The sequence below is a fragment of the Bufo gargarizans genome, chromosome 5, assembly GCF_014858855.1.
Source record: "Bufo gargarizans isolate SCDJY-AF-19 chromosome 5, ASM1485885v1, whole genome shotgun sequence".
Classification (NCBI taxonomy): Eukaryota; Metazoa; Chordata; class Amphibia; order Anura; family Bufonidae; genus Bufo; species Bufo gargarizans.
This window is the reverse complement of record NC_058084.1, coordinates 64,821,045-64,844,019: the sequence shown is the minus strand read 5'-3', so window position 1 is coordinate 64,844,019 and position 22,975 is coordinate 64,821,045. Positions and strand designations below refer to the sequence as shown.

General features: G+C 46.9%; 1 protein-coding gene across 1 annotated transcript in view; it reads left to right on the top strand.

Annotated features, from left to right (window-relative positions):
- The first annotated feature begins 4,025 nt into the window (after positions 1 to 4,025).
- Positions 4,026 to 22,975, top strand: part of SBSPON (somatomedin B and thrombospondin type 1 domain containing) — a 49,326-nt gene continuing 30,376 nt past the window's right edge. The window contains exon 1 of the mRNA XM_044294079.1: positions 4,026 to 4,593. Within this exon, the coding sequence (XP_044150014.1) occupies positions 4,362 to 4,593 (232 nt within the window). The 5' untranslated portion in view covers positions 4,026 to 4,361. The remainder of the gene's footprint in view (positions 4,594 to 22,975) is intronic.

Genomic DNA, 22,975 nt, shown 5'->3' with positions numbered 1-22,975 from the left:
GAAAACCCAAATTTCCTATCTCCAAAAATTAGCATATTTCATCCGACCAATAAAAGAAAAGTGTTTTTAATACTAAAAAAGTCAACCTTCAAATAATTATGTTCAGTTCTGCACTCAATATTTGGTCGGGAATCCTTTTGCAGAAATGACTGCTTCAATGCGGCGTGGCATGGAGGCAATCATCCTGTGGCACTGCTGAGGTGTTATGGAGGCCCAGGATGCTTCACTGTGGCGTGGCATGGAGGCAATCAGCCTGTGGCACTGCTGAGGTGTTATGGAGGCCCAGGATGCTTCGATAGCGGCCTTAAAGGGAGTCTTTCATCTAATCTGAGCGTTTTAGACCGCTCAGATCAGGTTATAGACTCTTTAACCCTCATTACGATCATACCTTTCTCTTATGTGTCCCTCGCCCAGATAATGAAAATAACACTTTTTAAACTTATGCAAATTACCTTCTGAAGGTGCCCAGAGGGGGCGTTGTTACTGGGCGATGTGCCCAGAAAAACACACCTCCAGCCGGCGGACGTCACGAGCGGCACCAGAGGACGGCGGGCTGGGAACTGGCCCGCACCTGCGCACTGCTCTGCCCATTATGGGCAGAGGAACATCCTTTCATATTGCGCATGCGCCGGCCGGCTGTCTTTAGTTGGCCGGCGCATGCGCAATATGAAAAGCTGTTCATCTGCCAATAATGGGCAGAGCAGTGCGCAGGTGCGGGCCAGTTCCCAGCCCGCCGTCCTCTGGTGCCGCTCGTGACGTCCGCCGGCTGGAGGTGTGTTTTTCTGGCACATCGCCCAGTAACGCCGCCCCTGGGCACCTTCAGAAGGTAATTTGCATAAGTTTAAAAAGTGTTATTTTCATTATCTGGGCGAGGGACACATAAGAGAAAGGTATGATCGTAATGAGGGTTAAAGAGTCTATAACCTGATCTGAGCGGTCTAAAACCCTCAGATTAGGTGAAAGACTCCCTTTAAGCTCATCCAGAGTGTTGGGTCTTGCGTCTCTCAACTTTCTCTTCCCAATATCCCACAGATTCTCTATGGGGTTCAGGTCAGGCCAATTGAGCCCAGTAATACCATGGTCAGTAAACCATTTACCAGTGGTTTTGGCACTGTGAGCAGGTGCCAGGTCGTGCTGAAAAATGACATCTTCATCTCCATAAAGCTTTTCAGCAGATGGAAGCATGAAGTGCTCCAAAATCTCCTGATAGCTAGCTGCATTGACCCTGCTCTTGATAAAACACAGTGGACCAACACCAGCAGCTGACATGGCACCCCAGACCATCACTGACTGTGGGTACTTGACACTGGACTTCAGGCATTTTGGCATTTCCCTCTCCCCAGTCTTCCTCCAGACTCTGGCACCTTGATTTCCGAATGACATGCAAAATTTGCTTTCATCCGAAAAAAGTACTTTGGACCACTGAGCAACAGTCCAGTGCTGCTTCTCTGTAGCCCAAGGTCAGGCACTTCTGCCGCTGTTTCTGGTTCAAAAGTGGCTTGACCTGGGGAATGCGGCACCTGTAGCCCATTTCCTGCACACGCCTGTACACGGTGGCTCTGGATGTTTCTATTCCAGACTCGGTCCACTGCTTCCGCAGGTCCCCCAAGGTCTGGAATCGGTCCTTCTCCACAATCTTCCTCAGGGTCCGGTCACCTCTTCTCGTTGTGCAGCGTTTTCTGCCACACTTTTTCCTTCCCACAGACTTCCCACTGAGGTGCCTTGATACAGCACTCTGGGAACAGCCTATTCCTTCAGACATTTCTTTCTGTGTCTTACCCTCTTGCTTGAGGGTGTCAATGATGGCCTTCTGGACAGCAGTCAGGTCGGCAGTCTGACCCATGATTGCGGTTTTGAGTAATGAACCAGGCTGGGAGTTTTTAAAAGCCTCAGGAATCTTTTGCAGGTGTTTAGAGTTAATTCGTTTATTCAGATGATTAGGTTAATAGCTCGTTTAGGGAACCTTTTCATGATATGCTAATTTTTTTAGATAGGAATTTTGGGTTTTCATGAGCTGTATGCCAAAATCATCAATATTAAAACAATAAAAGGCTTGAACTACTTCAGTTGGTGTGTAATGAATCTAAAATATATGAAAGTCTAATGTTTATCAGTACATTACAGAAAATAATGAACTTTATCACAATATGCAAATTTTTTTAGAAGGACCTGTATTCAGTGCACAAGCATAATTAACTTTCATGGTGATCGAAGATGATCAATCACCCTCAAGATCAGATCTTCAGAAGGCATCTGTTTATCCACAAGTATTAAAGAGAAACTACAGTGAAAGCTGGAGCCCATAGGTGTTTTCTGGTAATTTGAAGTCCCTGCACTCCACAATATCCCCCTGAAATAAATGGAGCGACAACTGCCGGAATTAGTGAGTGCTGTGGGTTGTGGATGACACTGCCGATTTCCATGGTGTAGTAGAGCTTCAACATTTTATGAATCATGCTGAAGAAGGGTTTATTTTAATATATTTGTACCACGCCAAGACCTCCATTCCTTCTGCTAATATGTCAGCTTTATAGTGGCCAGGTGGGCTTCAATAGACCTGCTGGTTGCGTGCTGAACCTATTGTACTGTTCGCACTCTGGGTATCCGAGAGGCAACTTGACTGTGGACGGTACTTCTACTGGGGTTGATTGCAGCATAAAAAAAACTCACTATGGCAAATAAGTAATTAGTATCCAACATACCGGTAATTCCTTATGAAATAAGCGCCCTGTAATTCAGACATAAGGTGGAAGTTTTACAATTTGGCCAATTTTTCTGTAAAGTCTATGAAGACCTTAAAAGGGTTGTCTCAGTATCATTATAACATGCCACCACTATTGGCGAGGATCCAACCATCGTGAAGTAAGGAAAGTGCCGTGCCATTTGTGTCTCCTGTTTGGCGTTTTTTTTTTTCTTCTAAGAACCTGTATGGTTGGCCATTGTGGGTAAAATATATTTCACTAAAGAGGAGTATCTCTCCAGGAAATTCACTGGTTAGCTCAGCTGAATGTAATGATACCTTTCACATTAATCCATATGCAAATGGACAGCTAAGTGCACCAAGGGCGGGCCCAAGCCACTTTGGGCACCCTTGCTCCTATTGCTACCTCTGCCAGACCCTCCCTTTTCTTCTTGATTGACAGGGCCAGACAAGATGACTATGGAGGGACCTGTCCTTCTCCATCAGGAAGTAGAGGGAAGGGCTGGTAGAGGAAGCAGGAGGGGCAAAGGTGCACAGAGTGACTTTGGACACACCCTCAGTGCACTTCACTGCTTATTTGCATTTGGATGAAAAGTACTTTTTCTCCAGAATGAAGCTAAGGATCGCTAAGTGAAAGGTATCATTACATTCAGCTGAGCTCGTCCTGCAAGTTATTGTGCCTAGTTTATCGGTGAATTTCCTTGTGACAGACTCTCTATAAAATTCAAAAATAAGAAACTTTGCCTTATACCTTTTCAGTTTCTCTCTTTCTCCCACTGCCGTTTTGTGGGTCCATCACAGTCCTCACAAACACACTGACATCACAAGATCGCAGTGACATCACTAACCACAACATGACCTTCTGCAGTGCAGCTGGTAGTCAGGACATAAGACACAAGCATATCATTATTAAAATAAAAACACTAAGATGGGAGTAAAATAATAGACTTTACGATGCGTAGTAGAAATTCATTTGCCAAACGCATAAAATGTGATAGTGTCTCTTTAAAATAAGATTTGTCTTGGCGTAGAAAAGGGTTGATGAACACTTTGTCAAAGCTGTGGGTCAAAGGTTGCCCATCCTTAATGAAGACTACAGTATTGTTTGGCATGTAACACAGTAATAAAGCAGCTGTCTTCAACCTGCACACGTAAGGACACGAGAGGATATGAAAGTTCTCTACTTATCGATTATGGCACATAGGTCAAGTATGTCCTTGTAGCACAAGTACCTATGTGTTGCATGTCCATACTTAGCACTACTCATTGCATGGTTATACACACAACATCCTCCACTCTGCACAGGGAGGGAGGAGAAGCTCACATTCCACCCAGTGAGAAGCCTGGGAGGGACAAGCTCTGGACTGAACTGCGTACTGCTGCCTGTCACTATCTAGGGTCACTTCTTCACCTGCTAGATCAGCTGTGGAGGTCCTGGTCCCCTCTCCTCCTCTGCACCTTGTACTTTGAGACTACTCATATTTGGATGATCTGGAAACTTAATCTCAGAAGAAGTTACTTAACCAGTGACAGCCCACAGTGTGTATATGACAGCATCTTCTCAGAACACCAGGAGAAGTACCACCACTATGTCACCGCAGTCCATCATCTGAATCAGAACTGACCGCCTTTTATCGTCATAATTCATTGCCGCACAGTGATGGATCAGAACTGGAGAAGATGCTGCTTTTGGGTTTGTTTGATGGGATTGCTGGCACTCAGTGGCATGGCCGAGGGTGGGTGTGTGGAGGCTGGAAAGTGCTGCAAAGGCAGAGATTTGACTTGTGTCAGCAAGGGCTGGAGAATGGACAGGGTATATGGGACCTGCTTCTGTGATCAAGTGTGCACATCAGCCATGGACTGCTGTCATGACTACACCCAGGCATGTCCAGGTAAGGAAATAGCACTATGGCTATGTTCAGACCTTGTTTTCCCTGTGTTTAGGTCATGGCAAAAAATTCTCTGAATGTATAACAGTGTCTATAGGGTATAATGGGCCTGGCGGACGTTTTTATTTCTTCCTGAAACGCGGAGTTCATTCTGTACGCTATAAGGTTTTTACAAAACAACTTAAAGGGGGGCACACGTGACTGCATGCACTGGGGTCATATTTTAGGCATATAGCTCTGCAGATGTTTCCACTGTATACACCAAACATATAAATGGTGCAAACAGTGCCAAATAAAGAAAAGGGAATTTGTTTTAAATGATTCTTCGGGAAATCATCCACCAGCTTCAGATCTAATCTCTTATATAGATGAGCAAATCTTTAAGAATTCTTTGATGAATCATAAGGTGAATCAGGCCAGTTCTCCATAAATCTTCATTGTTGACTAAGGCACTGACCTTAGGAAGATATAAAAGCCTAGCCACCTGTTGGTTAGTCTAACACATGCTGAGATTTGTAGTTCATCACCAAGCTTAGCTCTACAAAACCAGCTTAAATTCTCTCTACATCTTGCAGTTGTCAGTGTGTATGCTTTAGGCTGTCATCATATCAAAAGCAATTCAGGAAGGCAAGGAACAATTCAGAAATTCCTTCTGATATCCTCTACTGGGTGGATAAATCTTGGCTCTGGTACTTAAGGAAATGACTAATTGATCCTATTCTTTGATTCTTTTTTTTTTTTCACATCTTGCTGCTCATGACCAGAGGTGAGCGAAGTTTTAAAAAATTTGATTTGGCAGCTTTGCTGAAGCTTGACAAGAAATTAGATTTGTTACGAATTCATTCTTAACGAATTGCTATAAATCAGGTATACCCAGACCAATCTGCCTAAGGCTACATGCACATGACCGTTCCGTTTTTTGCTGTCCGCAAACCGCGGATCCGCAAAAAATAGAAGCTGCCCATGTGCCTTCCACAATTTGTGGAACGGGCAGCCGTCAATATAAATGCCTATTCTTGTCCGCAAAGCACGGACAAGAATAGGACATGTTATATTTTTTTAGCGGGCCGCGGAACGGAACAACGGATGCGGAGAGCACACAGAGTGCTGTCTGCATGTTTTGTGCCCCATTGAAGTGAATGGGTCCGTATCCGAGCCGCTGACCCAAACAACGGCCGTGTGCATGAGGCCTAAAAGCAGTGTTTTCAAATCAGGCTTCAAAAATTGATTTCAGATGGAATTGGAGTAAACGGATGTCAATACAATGACATTCATCCTCCAGTGAAGTGTAGAATATATAATTTAAATAACAGGTGGGCAGATCCATCAGACGGAAGGCTGAAAACCAGAGAAACGCTGGTGAGAACCTACCCGAACCCTGGGTTCACACCTGAGCGTTTTACAGCGCGTTCAAACGCGCTGTAAAACGCTTAAGACATGAAAACCAATGCTTCCCTATGGGAAGGGTTCACACCTGGGCGTTTTACAGCGCGTACGAACGCGCTGTAAAACGCCCGACGCTCAAACAAGTACTTGAGCTTCTTTGGGGCGTTTTGACGCGCGTTTGTGGCCATAGGACACTGCAGTCAATGACACAAACGCGCGTCAAACGCGCGTTTACTATTACAAAAAACGCGCATAAAAACGCGCGACAAAAACGCGCGTAAAACGCGCGTTTGAGGAACGCTCAGGTGTGAACCCAGGGTAAGGCATATTCTTCCCACTTGGTGGCCCAATCTCAGTGTGAAGGCTTGGAAGTTACAACTGCATAACTCAGTATTTTTAACCAACTTGGGGGACTAATCCCAGTGTGCTGGCCAAGTGTTTCTACAATCCATAAAAAGTAGTATAAAGTAGTGGCCCCATGACAGAATGGGGAGGGTGGCAGCAGCAGAAGCAGTGGCAGTAACAGTGACAAGAGTGGGCCCATAACAGAGTGGGGAGGGTGGCAGCGGCAGCTGTGGCAGTAGCAGTGACAGTAGTGGTTCCATGACAGAGTGGGGAGGGTGGCAGCGACACTGACAGTGACAATAGTGGCCTCATGACAGAGTGGGGAGTGGGACAGCAGCAGCAAGAGTGGCAGTAAGGCTACTTTCACACTAGCGGCACAGACCTCCGTCAGGCTGTTCCCTCGAGTGAACAGCCTGTCGGATCCGTCCTGCCGCTAGTCAATGTGTGCCCCCGGACTGCCACTCCGTCCCCATTGACTAGTGTGCCGCTAGTGTGAAAGTAGCCTAACCATGACAGAGTGGGGAGGGTGGCAGCAGTGGCAGTAACAGTAACAATAGTGGCCCCCTGATAGAGTGGTTAGGGTGACAGGTGACAACAGCACTTGGTCAGAATTAACAGCCCTTTTTACACAATATTCCAGTGTGCCAGCACAATACAGTATGATCATTAGTGGCAGAATGATCTATTCTGTTGTATCAGGCACCGGTGTCTGGTGTTTATCCACGCCTTATTCATCTTATGAAGGTTAGTTTCTCAACACTTTGGGATGTAAGGCGAGTTCTCTTAGGGGTAACTATGCCCCCACTGCACTGAACACCTGCTCTAATGCCATACCAATGACCGGGCAGGAAAGCATGCCAATTTCAAACTCGGCCAGTTGTGGCCACACTTCAAATTTGCATGCCCAGTAGTCCAGGGGATCTTGGGTGACAGGGTGCAGTCCAAGTATGCTACAACCTGCTGGTTGAGATTCTGTTGGATGTCCCAATGCTGCTGCTGGGTGGTTTCTTCAGAAGACGCAAAAAAAAAAAAAAAACTAGTCATCATTGACTCCAGACTGAAGTTGCTGCTTATGGAGCTGGTGCTGCTCCTGCATCCCCCCCCCCCCCCCAGTCATGGCAGTGGAGTGTGAACACAGAGGGTCCCCCCAGTCAGACCTTCCTGAGGACCGCAGATGGTGCTCGTAGGCAGCAACCAATCGACTACACAGCATGTCTCTATAGTAGTCAATTTTTGCATCCCTCTCAGAGGGTCTAAAAAATGCACCCATTTTTAATGTGAATAGCCAGTAGTCGTCCCTCTGCGAATCTTGACAATGCAGCTGTCACTACGTAATCATGACAGCATGCATCTGGCCATTTAGGTAAGGGACTCGGAGGTCCTCCCTGCCTCCATCTCCACTGCATACTGCAATAGTCTGTCAGGGTCATCTGCGTTGTCATCGTCATCCTCCTCCAGCTCCTCATGCTCCCCCTGCTCCTCTCCTGCCCCTTGGGCAGGTAAACCACCTAGGTGTGTGTGAGGAATGTGGAGCCATTTGCTGTCAGCTAGCAGATGAAGTAGACCCCCAGATGGCCCTGTTTCAAAGTTTTTCTTTCATGCCCCACTCATCCACACTGGCAACTCAACTTCTCTGGCAGGATGAATGCCGGTTGAAGGGGGCTGAGTTGGTCAACAGAACAAAAGAATCCATCAGACACCATGGAACCGGGAGTTCATAAGGGATTATGAATTGACCATCGCAGAAATAATACGGTTAAATATTTGTGACCCTGGGACCGAGACGGACATTCTCCTGGCCTTCCTTTGTGGGTAAGGGGCTAGGAAAAGGTTGATACGGAGAACTCCTAGTACAAACCAAATAACAGTGCCATGTTTGGTCACCACTTATAGCTAACACCAAGCTGGATCCATTGCTGCCAGAACCATCTCACTATGATCTTCCGGTGAGGAGCTATGATCCATAATATTTTTTTTTATTCTTAGCTAGCTTGATTCTAAGCAAGGGTGAGTGGGCTCCTCTCCGGGAGAGGAAGGGGATTGACTGACTACAGGTAAAATGGCCCATGCAGGCCAGAGGCCAGAGTTTTTCTCTGAAATGGGGTCACATCGTGTAACTTGTTTGGAGAAACTTGCTGTCCCCATTGCCTCCTGTTTGACTACATCTAAGGATTATAACAACCAAGAATTCATCATAATAACCCAAAGGATTACTCGCCTACCCGGTAACGGACTTCTGAACTGTTTAACTCTGTTTGTACCCTATCATCTGTATTTGCACCTCCGACCATTGTATATATCTATGTGTATATAGTGTGACGTCTAGTACGCCCTTAAGGCAATTAAATATATAATTTAATCTTGCGCTGTTCTTGTATCTCAAACCACAAATGCCAACGTTTGTGTTTCGGCATAAGTAATAAGCTACCCGGGTTGGTTTCTGACCGGATATAATCCCGTTAGTGGACCAGGCTTATATCTAACAAGGAACTAGTGGCAGTCTACCGGGAGGGCAGGGCTCTGTTTCGCTGGGGCATCACTCTCACTCCCTGTGCCTCCCTGTTCCCATGTGGACAGGAGGTGTCTTTATAAACTGTGCCAAGCTGACGTCATCCGGGGCTGCAAGGTGCGGAATTCGTCACAGTGTGTATAAAATTCCTGGGCGTTTGTTCTCCTCCTCCTCGAACTCCTCCACCTTCTCTGCTAGTTAATCCTCCTCAGGGCTCAGATGGGAGGTAGGCAGTGTTCCCTGTAAACTGCTCGGGTGCGCGGCCACGCAGCTTCCCTTATACCTCCACTCAGGACCTCTGCAGGCCCGCTCACCGCCGCAGCCCATACTAAATAGCAGCCGGAAGTAAGTTTTATATAATAATGACATTCATACTGGCTCCCTGCCTGTAAGCCAGATACAGCTGACAAATGAGCAGTGAGATGCCCTAATGCTGTCGCTGCTTATTGGCCAGCTGTACTTCAGCATCCCATCTAGCCTCTGGCTGCTGGCGCCATTGCAGTGAGAGGACAAGAGGCCCGTAGTTCTCCCCCAGTGTGACGACCGCGGCCCAGTGACTGCCTCAGTGACCAGCACTTTGTCAACCTCGGTAAGTAGGAGAGGCTGCAGGCCTGGTGCAGAAGTCTACATCACTTTGTGGGTGACTGTACTAGTGTAATAAAGTCAGTCACACACACTGTCCTGCAATGTGTAAAGGGGGCCTCTACACTGAGTGGTGTGTATAGCCACAAAGGCTATCAGTAATAGGACAATGAGAGGCAGAGAATGAAAGCCCATCAAATTACAGCATTTCCCCCATAGACATATGCTTTAAGTTCTAAGGGGGGTTCAGTCTCTGACCCGCAGTGCACTATTACACTGTTGATTGTACTCAATAATAGGACAATGAGAGCTTATATATATATATAATATAATATATATCTATATATATATATATATATATATATATATCTCCAAGATAAGAAGACCACAGTATTGCAGGGGTAAATATTAAGCAGCTTTATTCAAAAAGGAACCAGCAAAAAATACCTTTAAAGGGTCATCTGGATTTTACTTACTGAGCTAATAACATCACCACATTAGTCTCCACGATTGACATTAAAATATACTAGTATTACTGCCCTGTGTCTTTTATTTGGTGTACAAAATCGATTTTATTAATATATGCAGTGAATAAATTAGCAGTGGGCGGTGCTGGGCTCCGAAGTAATGGGAGCGGCTGGGCTCCAACTGCGGGAGGAATGTCCACCTGGGGTTCTTTATTGCGGTACCTTACATATTAATAAAACCGATTTTATACACCAAATAAAAGACACAGAGCAGTAATACTAGTATATTTTAATGTAAATCGTGGAGACTGATGTGATGATGTTATTAGCTCAGTAAGTAAAATCCATGTGACAGTGTCCCTTTAACTGCTTGACAAAGGTGTTTTTATGCTAAAACATTGCATCATGTGATGGATGTACGTTTTTGAATAAAGCTACTTAATATTTTTGACTTACCCCTCTGGTCCTCTTTTCTTGGATGTTTAACCAAGCTGTTGTTCTGGTGGCAATGTGCACAACGGGAGAAGAAAATGACTGCTGACGCTCAATATTTTATATTTAGTTGGGGGAACCCATAATTTTTTTGCTATGGGGCCTCTTGATTTCTATGTACGCCCCTGGTCAGGAGTCCGTTCCTGTGCGGGGCTCCAAGCTGGCCCCGCCGCCTTACTCATGTGCTGCTGTTACTGGAAGAGGAAAACATGTACAGCGCGGCAAAAGAGGGGAAAAGAGGAGGGAGCAGCATGTTCTTAGACCTAGCCCCCGGCCAAAGTGTTGAAATGGCGTCCCAGATCCCCAACAGCCAAGCCAAGTAATTGTAAGTTTTCATGTGAAGTATGTTTATGTTATACATATATAGCCTACACTGTGCCACACAATATACAGTATACCTCTACACTGTGTAGGGGTTATACTGTTTATTGTACAGCATATCACAGAGGTTATACAGGGAGTGCAGAATTATTAGGCAAATGAGTATTTTGACCACATCATCCTCTTTATGCATGTTGTCTTACTCCAAGCTGTATAGGCTCGAAAGCCTACTACCAATTAAGCATATTAGGTGATGTGCATCTCTGTAATGAGAAGGGGTGTGGTCTAATGACATCAACACCCTATATCAGGTGTGCATAATTATTAGGCAACTTCCTTTCCTTTGGCAAAATGGGTCAAAAGAAGGACTTGACAGGCTCAGAAAAGTCAAAAATAGTGAGATATCTTGCAGAGGGATGCAGCACTCTTAAAATTGCAAAGCTTCTGAAGCGTGATCATCGAACAATCAAGCGTTTCATTCAAAATAGTCAACAGGGTCGCAAGAAGCGTGTGGAAAAACCAAGGCGCAAAATAACTGCTCATGAACTGAGAAAAGTCAAGCGTGCAGCTGCCAAGATGCCACTTGCCACCAGTTTGGCCATATTTCAGAGCTGAAACATCACTGGAGTGCCCAAAAGCACAAGGTGTGCAATACTCAGAGACATGGCCAAGGTAAAAAAGGCTGAAAGACGACCACCACTGAACAAGACACACAAGCTGAAACGTCAAGACTGGGCCAAGAAATATCTCAAGATTTTTCTAAGGTTTTATGGACTGATGAAATGAGAGTGAGTCTTGATGGGCCAGATGGATGGGCCCGTGGCTGGATTGGTAAAGGGCAGAGAGCTCCAGTCCGACTCCAGTCCGACTCAGACGCCAGCAAGGTGGAGGTGGAGTACTGGTTTGGGCTGGTATCATCAAAGATGAGCTTGTGGGGCCTTTTCGGGTTGAGGATGGAGTCAAGCTCAACTCCCAGTCCTACTGCCAGTTTCTGGAAGACACCTTCTTCAAGCAGTGGTACAGGAAGAAGTCTGCATCCTTCAAGAAAAACATGATTTTCATGCAGGACAATGCTCCATCACACGCGTCCAAGTACTCCACAGCGTGGCTGGCAAGAAAGGGTATAAAAGAAGAAAATCTAATGACATGGCCTCCTTGTTCACCTGATCTGAACCCCATTGAGAACCTGTGGTCCATCATCAAATGTGAGATTTACAAGGAGGGAAAACAGTACACCTCTCTGAACAGTGTCTGGGAGGCTGTGGTTGCTGCTGCACGCAATGTTGATGGTGAACAGATCAAAACACTGACAGAATCCATGGATGGCAGGCTTTTGAGTGTCCTTGCAAAGAAAGGTGGCTATATTGGTCACTGATTTGTTTTTGTTTTGTTTTGTTTTTAAATGTCAGAAATGTATATTTGTGAATGTTGAGATGTTATATTGGTTTCACTGGTAAAAATAAATAATTGAAATGGGTATATATTTGTTTTTTGTTAAGTTGCCTAATAATTATGCACAGTAATAGTCACCTGCACACACAGATATCCCCCTAAAATAGCTAAAACTAAAAACAAACTAAAAACTACTTCCAAAAATATTCAGCTTTGATATTAATGAGTTTTTTGGGTTCATTGAGATCATGGTTGTTGTTCAATAATAAAATTAATCCTCAAAAATACAACTTGCCTAATAATTCTGCACTCCCTGTATTGTCCGGCATGGTGTAACCTTCATACATTTTCTGTACAGTATACATTATAATGCCTGCACCATGCTGTACAATGTACATTATAATCCATACACTATGCCGTTCAATATACAGTATAACACCTACACTGTGGGGTTATGTTGTATATTGTATAGCATGGTTCATGGATTATACTGTATATTTTACTGTATGGTATATGGATTATAATGTATATTGTACAGCATGGTGCAGGGATTATAATGTATATTGTACAGCATGCTATATGGATTATAATGTATATTGTACAGCATGGTGCAGGGATTATAATGCTCCTATACAAAAGTAGAAAACTGCAGCGCTCACCTGTGTTCGCTTAATGGGATGCACGGATCAAGGCCCGGACCTGACCGTATCAATATGAAAAAAAAGAGGAGAAATCCAGCTTCCCATACAAAACGATTTCCTAATTTCTTCAGCGGTAAAAACATATTCATGACACCAATTATCTACGCGTTTCGGACATTAAAATCTTAGTCCTTAACCACTACAGGACCGCCACATGCAGGATTGCGTCCTGGCGGCGGCCCTGTTATTCCTCCTGGACGCGCCGGCGTGTCATCTCGCGAGACGCAAGATTTTCTGTGAACGAGCGCACACAGGCGCGCGCGTTCACAGGATCGGCAGGCAAACAAGTGGATCTACAGCCTGCAAGCGGCGATCATTCAATGTGATTTTTTTAACCCCTAAAAGGTATATTAGATGCTGTTTTGATAACAGCGTCTAATATACCTGCTACCTGGTCCTCTGGTGGTCCTTTTTGCTTGGATCGACAATCAGAGAACACAGGCAGCTCTGTAAAGTAGCACCAAACACCACTACACTACACCCCCCCCCTGTCACTTATTAACCACTTATTAGCCCGTGATCACCCCATATAGACTCCCTGATAACCCCCCTGTCATTGATCACCCCCCTGTAAGGCTCCATTCAGACGTCCGTATGTGTTTTGCGGATCCACGGATCTGCAAAACACATACGGACGTCTGAATGGAGCCTTACAGGGGGGTGATCAATGACAGGGGGGTGATGACCCCATATAGACTCCCTGATCACCCCCCTGTCATTGATCATCCCCCTGTAAGGCTCCATTCAGATGTCCGTATGTGTTTTACGGATCCGCGGATCTGCAAAACACATACGGGCGTCTGAATAGAGCCTTACAGGGGGGTGATCACCCTATATAGACTCCCTGATCACCGCCCTGTCATTTATCACCCCCCCTGTAAGGCTCCATTCAGACGTCCGTATGAAAAAATAAAAAATAAAAATCATCATTTTCCGCTAACTTGTGACAAAAAATAAAAACTTCTATTAACTCACTATTCCCATCAACGAATACCTTAGGGTGTCTACTTTCCAAAATGGGGTCATTTGTGGGTGTTTCTACTGTCTGGGCATTGTAGAACCTCAGGAAACATGACAGGTGCTCAGAAAGTCAGAGCTGCTTCAAAATGTGGAAATTCACATTTTTGTACCATAGTTTGTAAATGCTATAACTTTTACCCAAGCCAATAAATATACACTTATTGCATTTTTTTTTATCAAAGACATGTAGAGCAATAAATTTAAAGAGAAATTTATATAGAAATGTAGTTAAAAATATATATAATTACAACCGAAAGTGAAAAATTTCATTTTTTTGCAAAAATTTTGCTAAATTTCGATTAATATAAAAAAAAGTAAAAATGTCAGCAGCAATGAAATACCACCAAATGAAAGCTCTATTAGTGAGAAGAAAAGGAGGTAAAATTCATTTGGGTGGTAAGTTGTATGACCGAGCAATAAACCGTGAAAGTAGTGTAGTGCAGAATTGTAAAAAGTGGTCTGGTCATTAAGGGGGGTTTAAGCTAGGGGGGCTGAGGTGGTTAATCATGACATACAAAGTGAAAAGAAAAAAACACTTCCTTTTAAAACAAGGAAACACCTGATGCTGATTAATTCACATATATTTAACCTGATTGTGAAGGGGAGGGAGAAAAACTTCAGCAAAGACAAACCACTTGGGAAATAGAAATGCTAAAAACAATTTCTTTATCTATACTGTAAAACCAAATCATATCTTTTGTTCAGACCATTGGGTGCACGGCTCCCTAGGCTGAACATCCAATATGCTTTTCTGCTCAAGAGCTTGTGAACCACTTTTACACTTTGCGGTGGTTCACAAGCAGAACACTGCGGCTTTTTCAGTTCAGGGAATAGAGAAGGTGTTGCGCCCTTTTAGGGGAGGAGATCATAAGCGCAAGGTTTTACAGTATAGATAAAGAAATCGTTTTTAGCATTTCCATTTCACAAGTGGGTTGTCTTTGGTGAGGTTTTTCTCCCTCCTCTTCACAATCAGGTGATATATGTGAATTAATCAGCATCAAGTGTTTCCTTGTTTCCTTGAGGTCACACATAGTGTTGTCTTTTTTGCAATCACCTCGGCGATCGATTACTGTTGAAACAAGTGACAAGGAGATGGAGAAGCATCAAGAGAAATAGACGACATTGAAGTCGATGGGAAGAAATAACAGTGGCACGACGGAGAGGATCTCAGAAACACAGATAAACCAAGCAACAAGCTTCTAGGCAAGAAGCTGGGGTAAGGTCACCTCCTAGCAAATCCCTAACAGCTCTCCCTATACTGCTAAGCCCACATTCAGACCCTAAAGGTGGGAATAAGTGTCCTCGTGCCTGGGCTGCAAATACCCTAGATTCCCTGAGATGGTGAAAGGGGAATAGGTCAGCCTGCTCCCTCAGAACCTGGAGGGAACAGGCGTAACACAAACAGCCTAGACAGCAAACCACAAAAACAGAAACCAAACTTATCTTATCTGAGCCGGAACAGACAATCCTTCCTTCCTTGCTTCCAAGGCCAGACTGATTTCTATAACCCGCACGGAACACTGGGATAGAGTGTGATTTAAACCAATGACCCCACCCAGTGCACCTGAAGGGAGGCGGATCTAGCACGACGCCAAAACAAAACAAAAAACTTAACATGTGCTGCTAATCTGGCCGACCTCCGCACATAGTCAGAGCAGGGCATGACAGTACCCCCCCCCCCTTCTACGGGTGACCTCCGGACACCCGGGACTAACCTTATCCGGGTGGGATCTGTGAAAAGCCCTCACCAGTCGGCTGGCACTGACATCCAGCGCCGGAATCCACATCCACTCCTCAGGGCCGTATCCCCTCCAGTGTACCAGGTACTGAAGGGAACCCCGAAAAACTCTAGAGACGAGAACCCTGGAGATCTCGAACTCCAAATTTCCTTCGACCAGAACAGGAGGAGGGGGCAATGTTGATGGTTCCACCGGTTTCATGCATTTTTTCAGTAAAGAGCTGTGGAACACATCATGGATCCTCCAAGTCTGCGGAAGATCAAGCCGAAACGCTACTGGATTGATCACCGCAGATATTTTGTACGGACCAATAAATCTTGGACCTAGTTTCCAAGATAGCACTCTCAGTCTAATATTTTTAGTGGACAACCACACCAGATCACCCACACACAGGTCCGGACCAGTCACACGTCTCTTGTCAGCCATTCACTTATACCTCTCACCCATCTTCTCCAAATTCACTTGGATCCTCCGCCAGATAGAAGACAAGGCAGAAGAAAATCTCTCCTCCTCTGGCATCCCAGAAAAGGTACCAAACTGAGGATGAAAACAGTATGCGCCCAAAAATGGCGACTTACCCGTGGACTCCTGCCTACGGTTATTCAAAGCAAATTCTGCTAGGGACAAGAATGAGGACCAGTCCTCTTGATTCTCAGCCACAAAGCATCTCAAGTAGGTCTCCAGGTTTTGATTAGTATGCTGTGTCTGTCCATTTGACTGCGGATGAAAAGCCGAAGAGAACGAAAGTTGAATGCCAAGCCGAGAGCAGAACACCCTCCAAAACCTGGAGACAAACTGCGTGCCCCTATCAGAGACCACATCCGAAGGAATATCATGCAATTTCACAATATTATCAACAAAAATCTGCGCAAGAGTCTTGGCATTAGGCTGACTAGTTAATGATATAAAGTGAGCCATTTTACTAAAACGGTCAACTACCACCAAAATTACTGTTCTCCCGGAGGAACTCGGCAGATCCGTGATAAAGTCCATAGACAAGTGCGTCCAAGGACGAGACGGAATAGACAAAGGAAGAAGTGTACCAGCCGGTCGAGTATGAACAACCTTTGACCGAGCACAGGTTTCACAAGCTGCAACGTAATCCTTAATGCTCTTACGTAACCCTGGCCACCAGAACCTCCGGGACACCAGGTCACAGGTGGCCCCCAGGATGTCCAGCAAGGACAGTATCGTGATGTTCCTTGAATACCTTGTATGGCAGACTTTCAGGAGCAAACAACCTCCCTGGGGGACAAGAACCAGGAGCCCCCACCTGGGCTCCCAACACCTCCATCTCCAATTTGGGCTACAGAGCGGAGACCACCACCCCATCAGCCAAAATTGGAGAAGGATCCTCTGAATCACCTCCACCAGGAAAGCTGCGAGACAAGGCATCTGCCTTGACGTTCTTAACCCCCGGGCGAACGGTAACCACAAAATTGAACCTGGTAAAAAACAGTGACCATCTGGCCTGTCTAGGGTTCAGGGGGCAATGTCGATGGTTCCACCGGTTTCACGCATTTTTTCAGTAAAGAGCTGTGGAACACATCATGGATCCTCCAAGTCTGCGCAAGATCAAGCCGAAACGCTACTGGATTGATCACCGCAGATATTTTGTACGGACCAATAAATCTTGGACCTAGTTTCCAAGATAGCACTCTCAGTTTAATATTTTTAGTGGACAACCACACCAGATCACCCACACACAGGTTCGGACCAGTCACACGTCTCTTGTCAGCCATTCGCTTATACCTCTCACCTATCTTCTCCAAATTCACTTGGATCCTCCGCCAGATCGAAGACAAGGCAGAAGAAAATCTCTCCTCCTCTGGCATCCCAGAGGAACTAGTCCCAGAAAAGGTACCAAACTGAGGATGAAAACCGTATGCGCCCAGAAATGGCGACTTACCCGTGGACTCCTGCCTACGGTTATTCAAAGCAAATCTTGCTAGGGACAAGAATGAGGACCAGTCCTCTTGATTCTCAGCCACAAAGCATCTCAAGTAGGTCTCCAGGTTTTGATTAGTATGCTCTGTCTGTCCATTCAACTGCGGATGAAAAGCCGAAGAGAACGAAAGTTGATTGCCAAGCCGAGAGCAGAACACCCTCCAAAACCTGGAGACAAACTGCGTGCCCCTATCAGAGACCACATCCGAAGGAATACCATGCAATTTCACAATATTATCAACAAAAATCTGCTCAAGAGTCTTGGCATTAGGCAGACTAGTTAATGATATAAAGTGAGCCATTTTACTAAAACGGTCAACTACCACCAAAATGACTGTTCTCCCGGAGGAACTCGGCAGATCCGTGATAAAGTCCATAGACAAGTGCGTCCAAGGACGAGACGGAGTAGACAAAGGAAGAAGTGTACCAGCCGGTCGAGTATGAGCAACCTTTGACCGAGCACAGGTTTCACAAGCTGCAACGTAATCCTCAATGCTCTTACGTAACCCTGGCCACCAGAACCTCTGGGACACCAGGTCACAGGTGGCCCCCAGGATGTCCAGCAAGGACAGTATCGTGATGTTCCTTGAATACCTTGTATGGCAGACCTTCAGGAACAAACAACCTCCCTGGGGGACAAGAACCAGGAGCCCCCTCCTGGGCTCCCAACACCTCCATCTCCAATTCGGGGTACAGAGCGGAGACCACCACCCCATCAGCCAAAATCGGAGCAGGATCCTCTGAATCACCTCCACCAGGAAAGCTGCGAGACAAGGCATCTGCCTTGACGTTCTTAACCCCCGGGCGAAAGGTAACCACAAAATTGAACCTGGTAAAAAACAGTGACTATCTGGCCTGTCTAGGGTTCAGACGCTTGGCAGATTGCAGGTAAGCCAAATTCTTATGATCTGTATATACTGTAACGGGGTGAGACGTCCCCTCCAACCAGTGATGCCATTCCTCAAAGGCCAACTTGATGGCCAGCAACTCTCTATCTCCTACATCATAATTCTTCTCTGTGAACGAGAGCTTCTTGGAGAAAAAAGCACACGGGACCCATTTGCCAGGAGATGAACGCTGCGACAGCATCTCTCCAACCCCCACTTCTGATGCATCAACCTCCACCACGAATGGCTGAGACACATCGGGCTGCACCAGAATGTGAGCAGATGCAAAACACTCCTTAATAGCCGAAAAGGCCTGCAATGCCTCATCCGACCAGACAGAGACGTCGGCGCCCTTCTTAGTCATATCAGTGAGAGGTCTTACAATGGTAGAATAGTTCGAAATAAATTTTCTATAATAATTAGTAAACCCCAAAAACCGCATCAATGCTTTCTGATTCTCTGGTCGGTCCCATTCCAGAACCGCCCGGACCTTTTCGGGGTCTATACGAAAACCAGAGTCAGAAAGCAGATATCCCAAAAACGGAAGCTCCTGCACCGAAAACACACATTTCTCCAATTTGGCATATAATTTATTCTCCCGAAGGATCGTCAAAACCTGTCTCACATGATCCTGATGGGTCTTCAGATCAGGAGAGTAAATTAAAATGTCGTCCAAGTAAACCACCACGAACCTCCCCACCAAATGATGGAAAATGTCATTGACGAATCGCTGAAATACCGCTGGCGCGTTCGTCAACCCAAAAGGCATAACCAGATTCTCAAAATGACCCTCGTGCGTATTGAAGGCCGTTTTCCACTCATCCCCTTCCTTGATTCTGATCAGATTGTAGGCCCCTATCAAATCCAACTTGGAGAACACCTTGGCTCCAACAATCTGATCAAAAAGGTCGGAGATCAAAGGTAGGGGATATGGATCCCGGACCGTAATACGGTTCAATTCCCGGAAATCCAAACAAGGTCTCAGTGATCCATCCTTCTTTTTTACAAAGAAAAACCTACTGCCACCGGAGACTTAGATGGCCTAATATGACCTTTTGCCAAACTCTCTGCGATATACTTCCGCATGACCTCTCTTTCGGGTTGAGAAAGATTGTAAAGCCGAGACTTTGGCAACTTAGCCCCTGGGATGAGATTAACTGGACAATCATAGTCACGATGAGGGGGCAATTCCTGAGCCCCACCCTCCAAAAAGACATCCGCAAAATCTGAGAGATACTGAGGTAAAGCCGTAGTGGACACACCAGAGATAGATGTGCCAAGACAATTATCCGAACAAAATTCACTCCAAACAATGATTTGTCTTGCTTGCCAATCTATAATTGGGTTATGTTTAGTCAACCATGGTAACCCCAAAACTATAGGAGCCGGAAAATCCTTCATGACAAAACAAGACATAATCTCAACATATGTATCACCCACCCTTAAAGAGGACCTTTCACTATTCTACAAACGAAAAACTAACTATACCTGTGGGCAGAGCGGCGCCCAGGGGTCCCCCTGCACTTACTAATAAGTCTGGGCGCCGCTCCGTTCGCCCGGTATAGGCTCCGGTGTCTGCGCTCCCTCTGACTGTTTTCTTGTAGGAGGCGTGTCCCTTGCTGCACTGCTGGCCAATCGCAGCGCACAGCTCATAGCCAGGCTATGAGCTGTGTGCTGCGATTGGCCAGCAGTGCAGCAAGGGACACGCCTCCTACAAGAAAACAGTCAGAGGGAGCGCAGACACCGGAGCCTATACCGGGCGAACGGAGCGGCGCCCAGACTTACTAGTAAGTGCAGGGGGACCCCTGGGCGCCGCTCTGCCCACAGGTATAGTTAGTTTTTCGTTTGTAGAGTAGTGAAAGGTCCTCTTTAAGTGAATACCATGAGCAATATGAGTGAGACTCCTTTGAGAAAGAGGGGAAGAATCAATTGCAAAAACCGGAATCTCTCTTTCTAAAGTGCAAGTACTCAGGCCTAGATTTTGAAGAAAAAGAAAGTCAATAAGGTTTACCCCAGCACCACAGTCAAGGAATACTTCAACAAGAAATTCTCTCGAGTCTAGCGCCACCATAGCTGGAAGGAGAAAACAGGTATTACAGGGAGCTTGCATACCTGCTTGCTCCACCACACCATTCACGCTACCAAGAGTCAGGAAAGTTTTTTTTTTCTTTTTCTCATCAACATGCGGTTTAACAAAAGGACAAGCAAAAATAAAATGACCACTTTTCCCACAGTAGTAACATAGTTTATGCAATTTCCTAAAGTCTCTACTACCAAAACGGAAAGAAACCTGACCCAGCTGCATGGGTTCCTCCCCTACCCCAGAGTTACCTGTAACATCACCCTGGGAAGCAGTAGAGACGAAACCACTCACAGAAGGGATCCCTTGCACGGGGGGAGCCCTACCCCTCTCTCTAATACGTCTATCTAACCGTACTGCCAAAGACATTGCATTCTCCAAAGAATCTGTGTACTCATGAAAAGCAAGGGCATCTTTCAATCTCTCGGATAACCCCAGACAAAACTGACTACGTAACGCGGGGTCATTCAACTCTGACTCGGTAGCCCATCTCCTAAACTCAACACAGTAAGCCTCTGCAGTATGTTCACCCTGTAATAAATTACGTAATTTCGATTCCGCCATCGAGACCCGATCTGGGTCATCATAGATTAATCCCAGGGCCTTAAAAAATTCTTCCACCGACCGGAGGGCCCGAGAACCGGGCAGCAGAGACAGTGGCGTACACACAATCCATGGGGCCCCGGTGCGAAATTGATCCATGGGCCCCCCCAACCCGCCGCCGTACCTACCCCCACTACCGCCCCTCAGATGATCAGATCAGCCCAGGCCCCAATCTGGCAATCCCATCAAAGCAAGGCAGATGGCCCCTGGCAGTTGACCGGGGGGGGGGGGGTAGGGTTTACAGTCACTGGCACTCGTCTCTGGCAGGAAAAGCCCGCAGCAACAGGGCACACTGAGGCCCTCAGCCCCGCAGGCATCCCCCCTGGCAGATGACTGGGGGGGGGGAGGGTTTACAGACTACAGTCACTGGCACTCATTTCTGGCAGGAAAAGCCTGCAACAGGGCACACTGAGGCCCCCAGGCATCCCCCCTGGCAGATGACCGGGGGCAGGGGGAGGGTAATTACAGACTACAGTCACTGCCACTCGTCTCTGGCAGGAAAAGCCCGCAACAGGGCACACTGAGGCCCCCAGCCCCCCAGGCATCCCCCCTGGCAGATGACCGGGGGAGGGTTTACAGTCAGACTCAGTGTGCCCTGTTGCGGGCTTTTCCTGCCAGAGACGAGTGCCAGTGACTGTAAACCCTCCCCCGGTCATCTGCCAGGGGGGATGCCTGGGGGGCTGGGGGCCTCAGTGTGCCCTGTTGCTGGCTTTTCCTGCCAGAGACTAGTGGCAGTGACTGTAGTCTGTAATTACCCTCCCCCTGCCCCCGGTCATCTGCCAGGGGTAATGCCTGGGGGGCTGGGGGCCTCAATGTGCAGGCTTTTCCTGCTGCCAGAGACGAGTTGTGCCCCCCCCAGGCATCTGCCAGGGGTAATGCCTGGGGGGCTGGGGGCCTCAGTGTGCGGGCTTTTCCTGCTGCCAGAGACGAGTTGTGAGCCCCCCCCCGGTCATCTGCCAGGGGGTAATGCCTGGGGGGCTGGGGGCCTCAGTGTGCAGGCTTTTCCTGCTGCCAGAGATGAGTTGTGCCCCCCCCCCGGTCATCTGCCAGGGGCTAATGCCTGGGGGGCTGGGGGCCTCAGTGTGCACTGTTGCGGGCTGCCAGGGTCCGCTCCTCCTCCTCCCTCCCCCCCTCTTTTACTTACTTACCGTCTGCAGTTCTTCTCATCCTCTTTCAGTCCTTCCGGATCCCGGTCTGACTTCAGGCGCGCATGTTCTCGCGAGACCTGCACGGGAGTTCGCACAGGTCTCGCGGGAGTTCACGGGCCCGGCGCCGGCCGCAAGGAGGAGGACGGGGGGCGGGGGCAACTTAACTGGTATTGTATTGGGATGGGAATCAGATGCCAGACGCAGCTGCAGCAGGGGCCAGGGGTCCGCAGGCGGCCGGGCCCCCTGGGGTGCCGGGCCCGGTCGCAACTGCGACCCCTGCGACCCCTATATGTACGCCACTGAGCAGAGAAAAGGCACAGGATTGCGTGTCCCCTTTAAGCAGAGAAATGATTATACCAATCCTCTGACTTTCATCACCTGACGACGATGGACGCAGCCGAAAATACAATTTGCATGACTCTCTAAAACGGATAAAGTCATCCGTATCTTCTGCAAATATATCAGCGACTTTAGGCTCCCCACACATTTGACCTGCACCTGATGCCAGAGCATTCTGACACCGTGTGACCGAATTATGCAGATCCGCAACCTCTAGGGATAATCCCTGCATGCGGTCAACTAGTGCATCAATTGACACCATCACAGAACCGCTGAGCAATGGCAGTCACAGTATGGCAGGTTATAATGTCACGACGGACAGGATCTCAGAAACAAAGATAAACCAAGCAACAAGCTTCTAGGCGAGAAGCTGGGGTAAGGTCATCTCCTAGCAAATCCCTAACAGCTCTCCCTATACTGCTAAGCC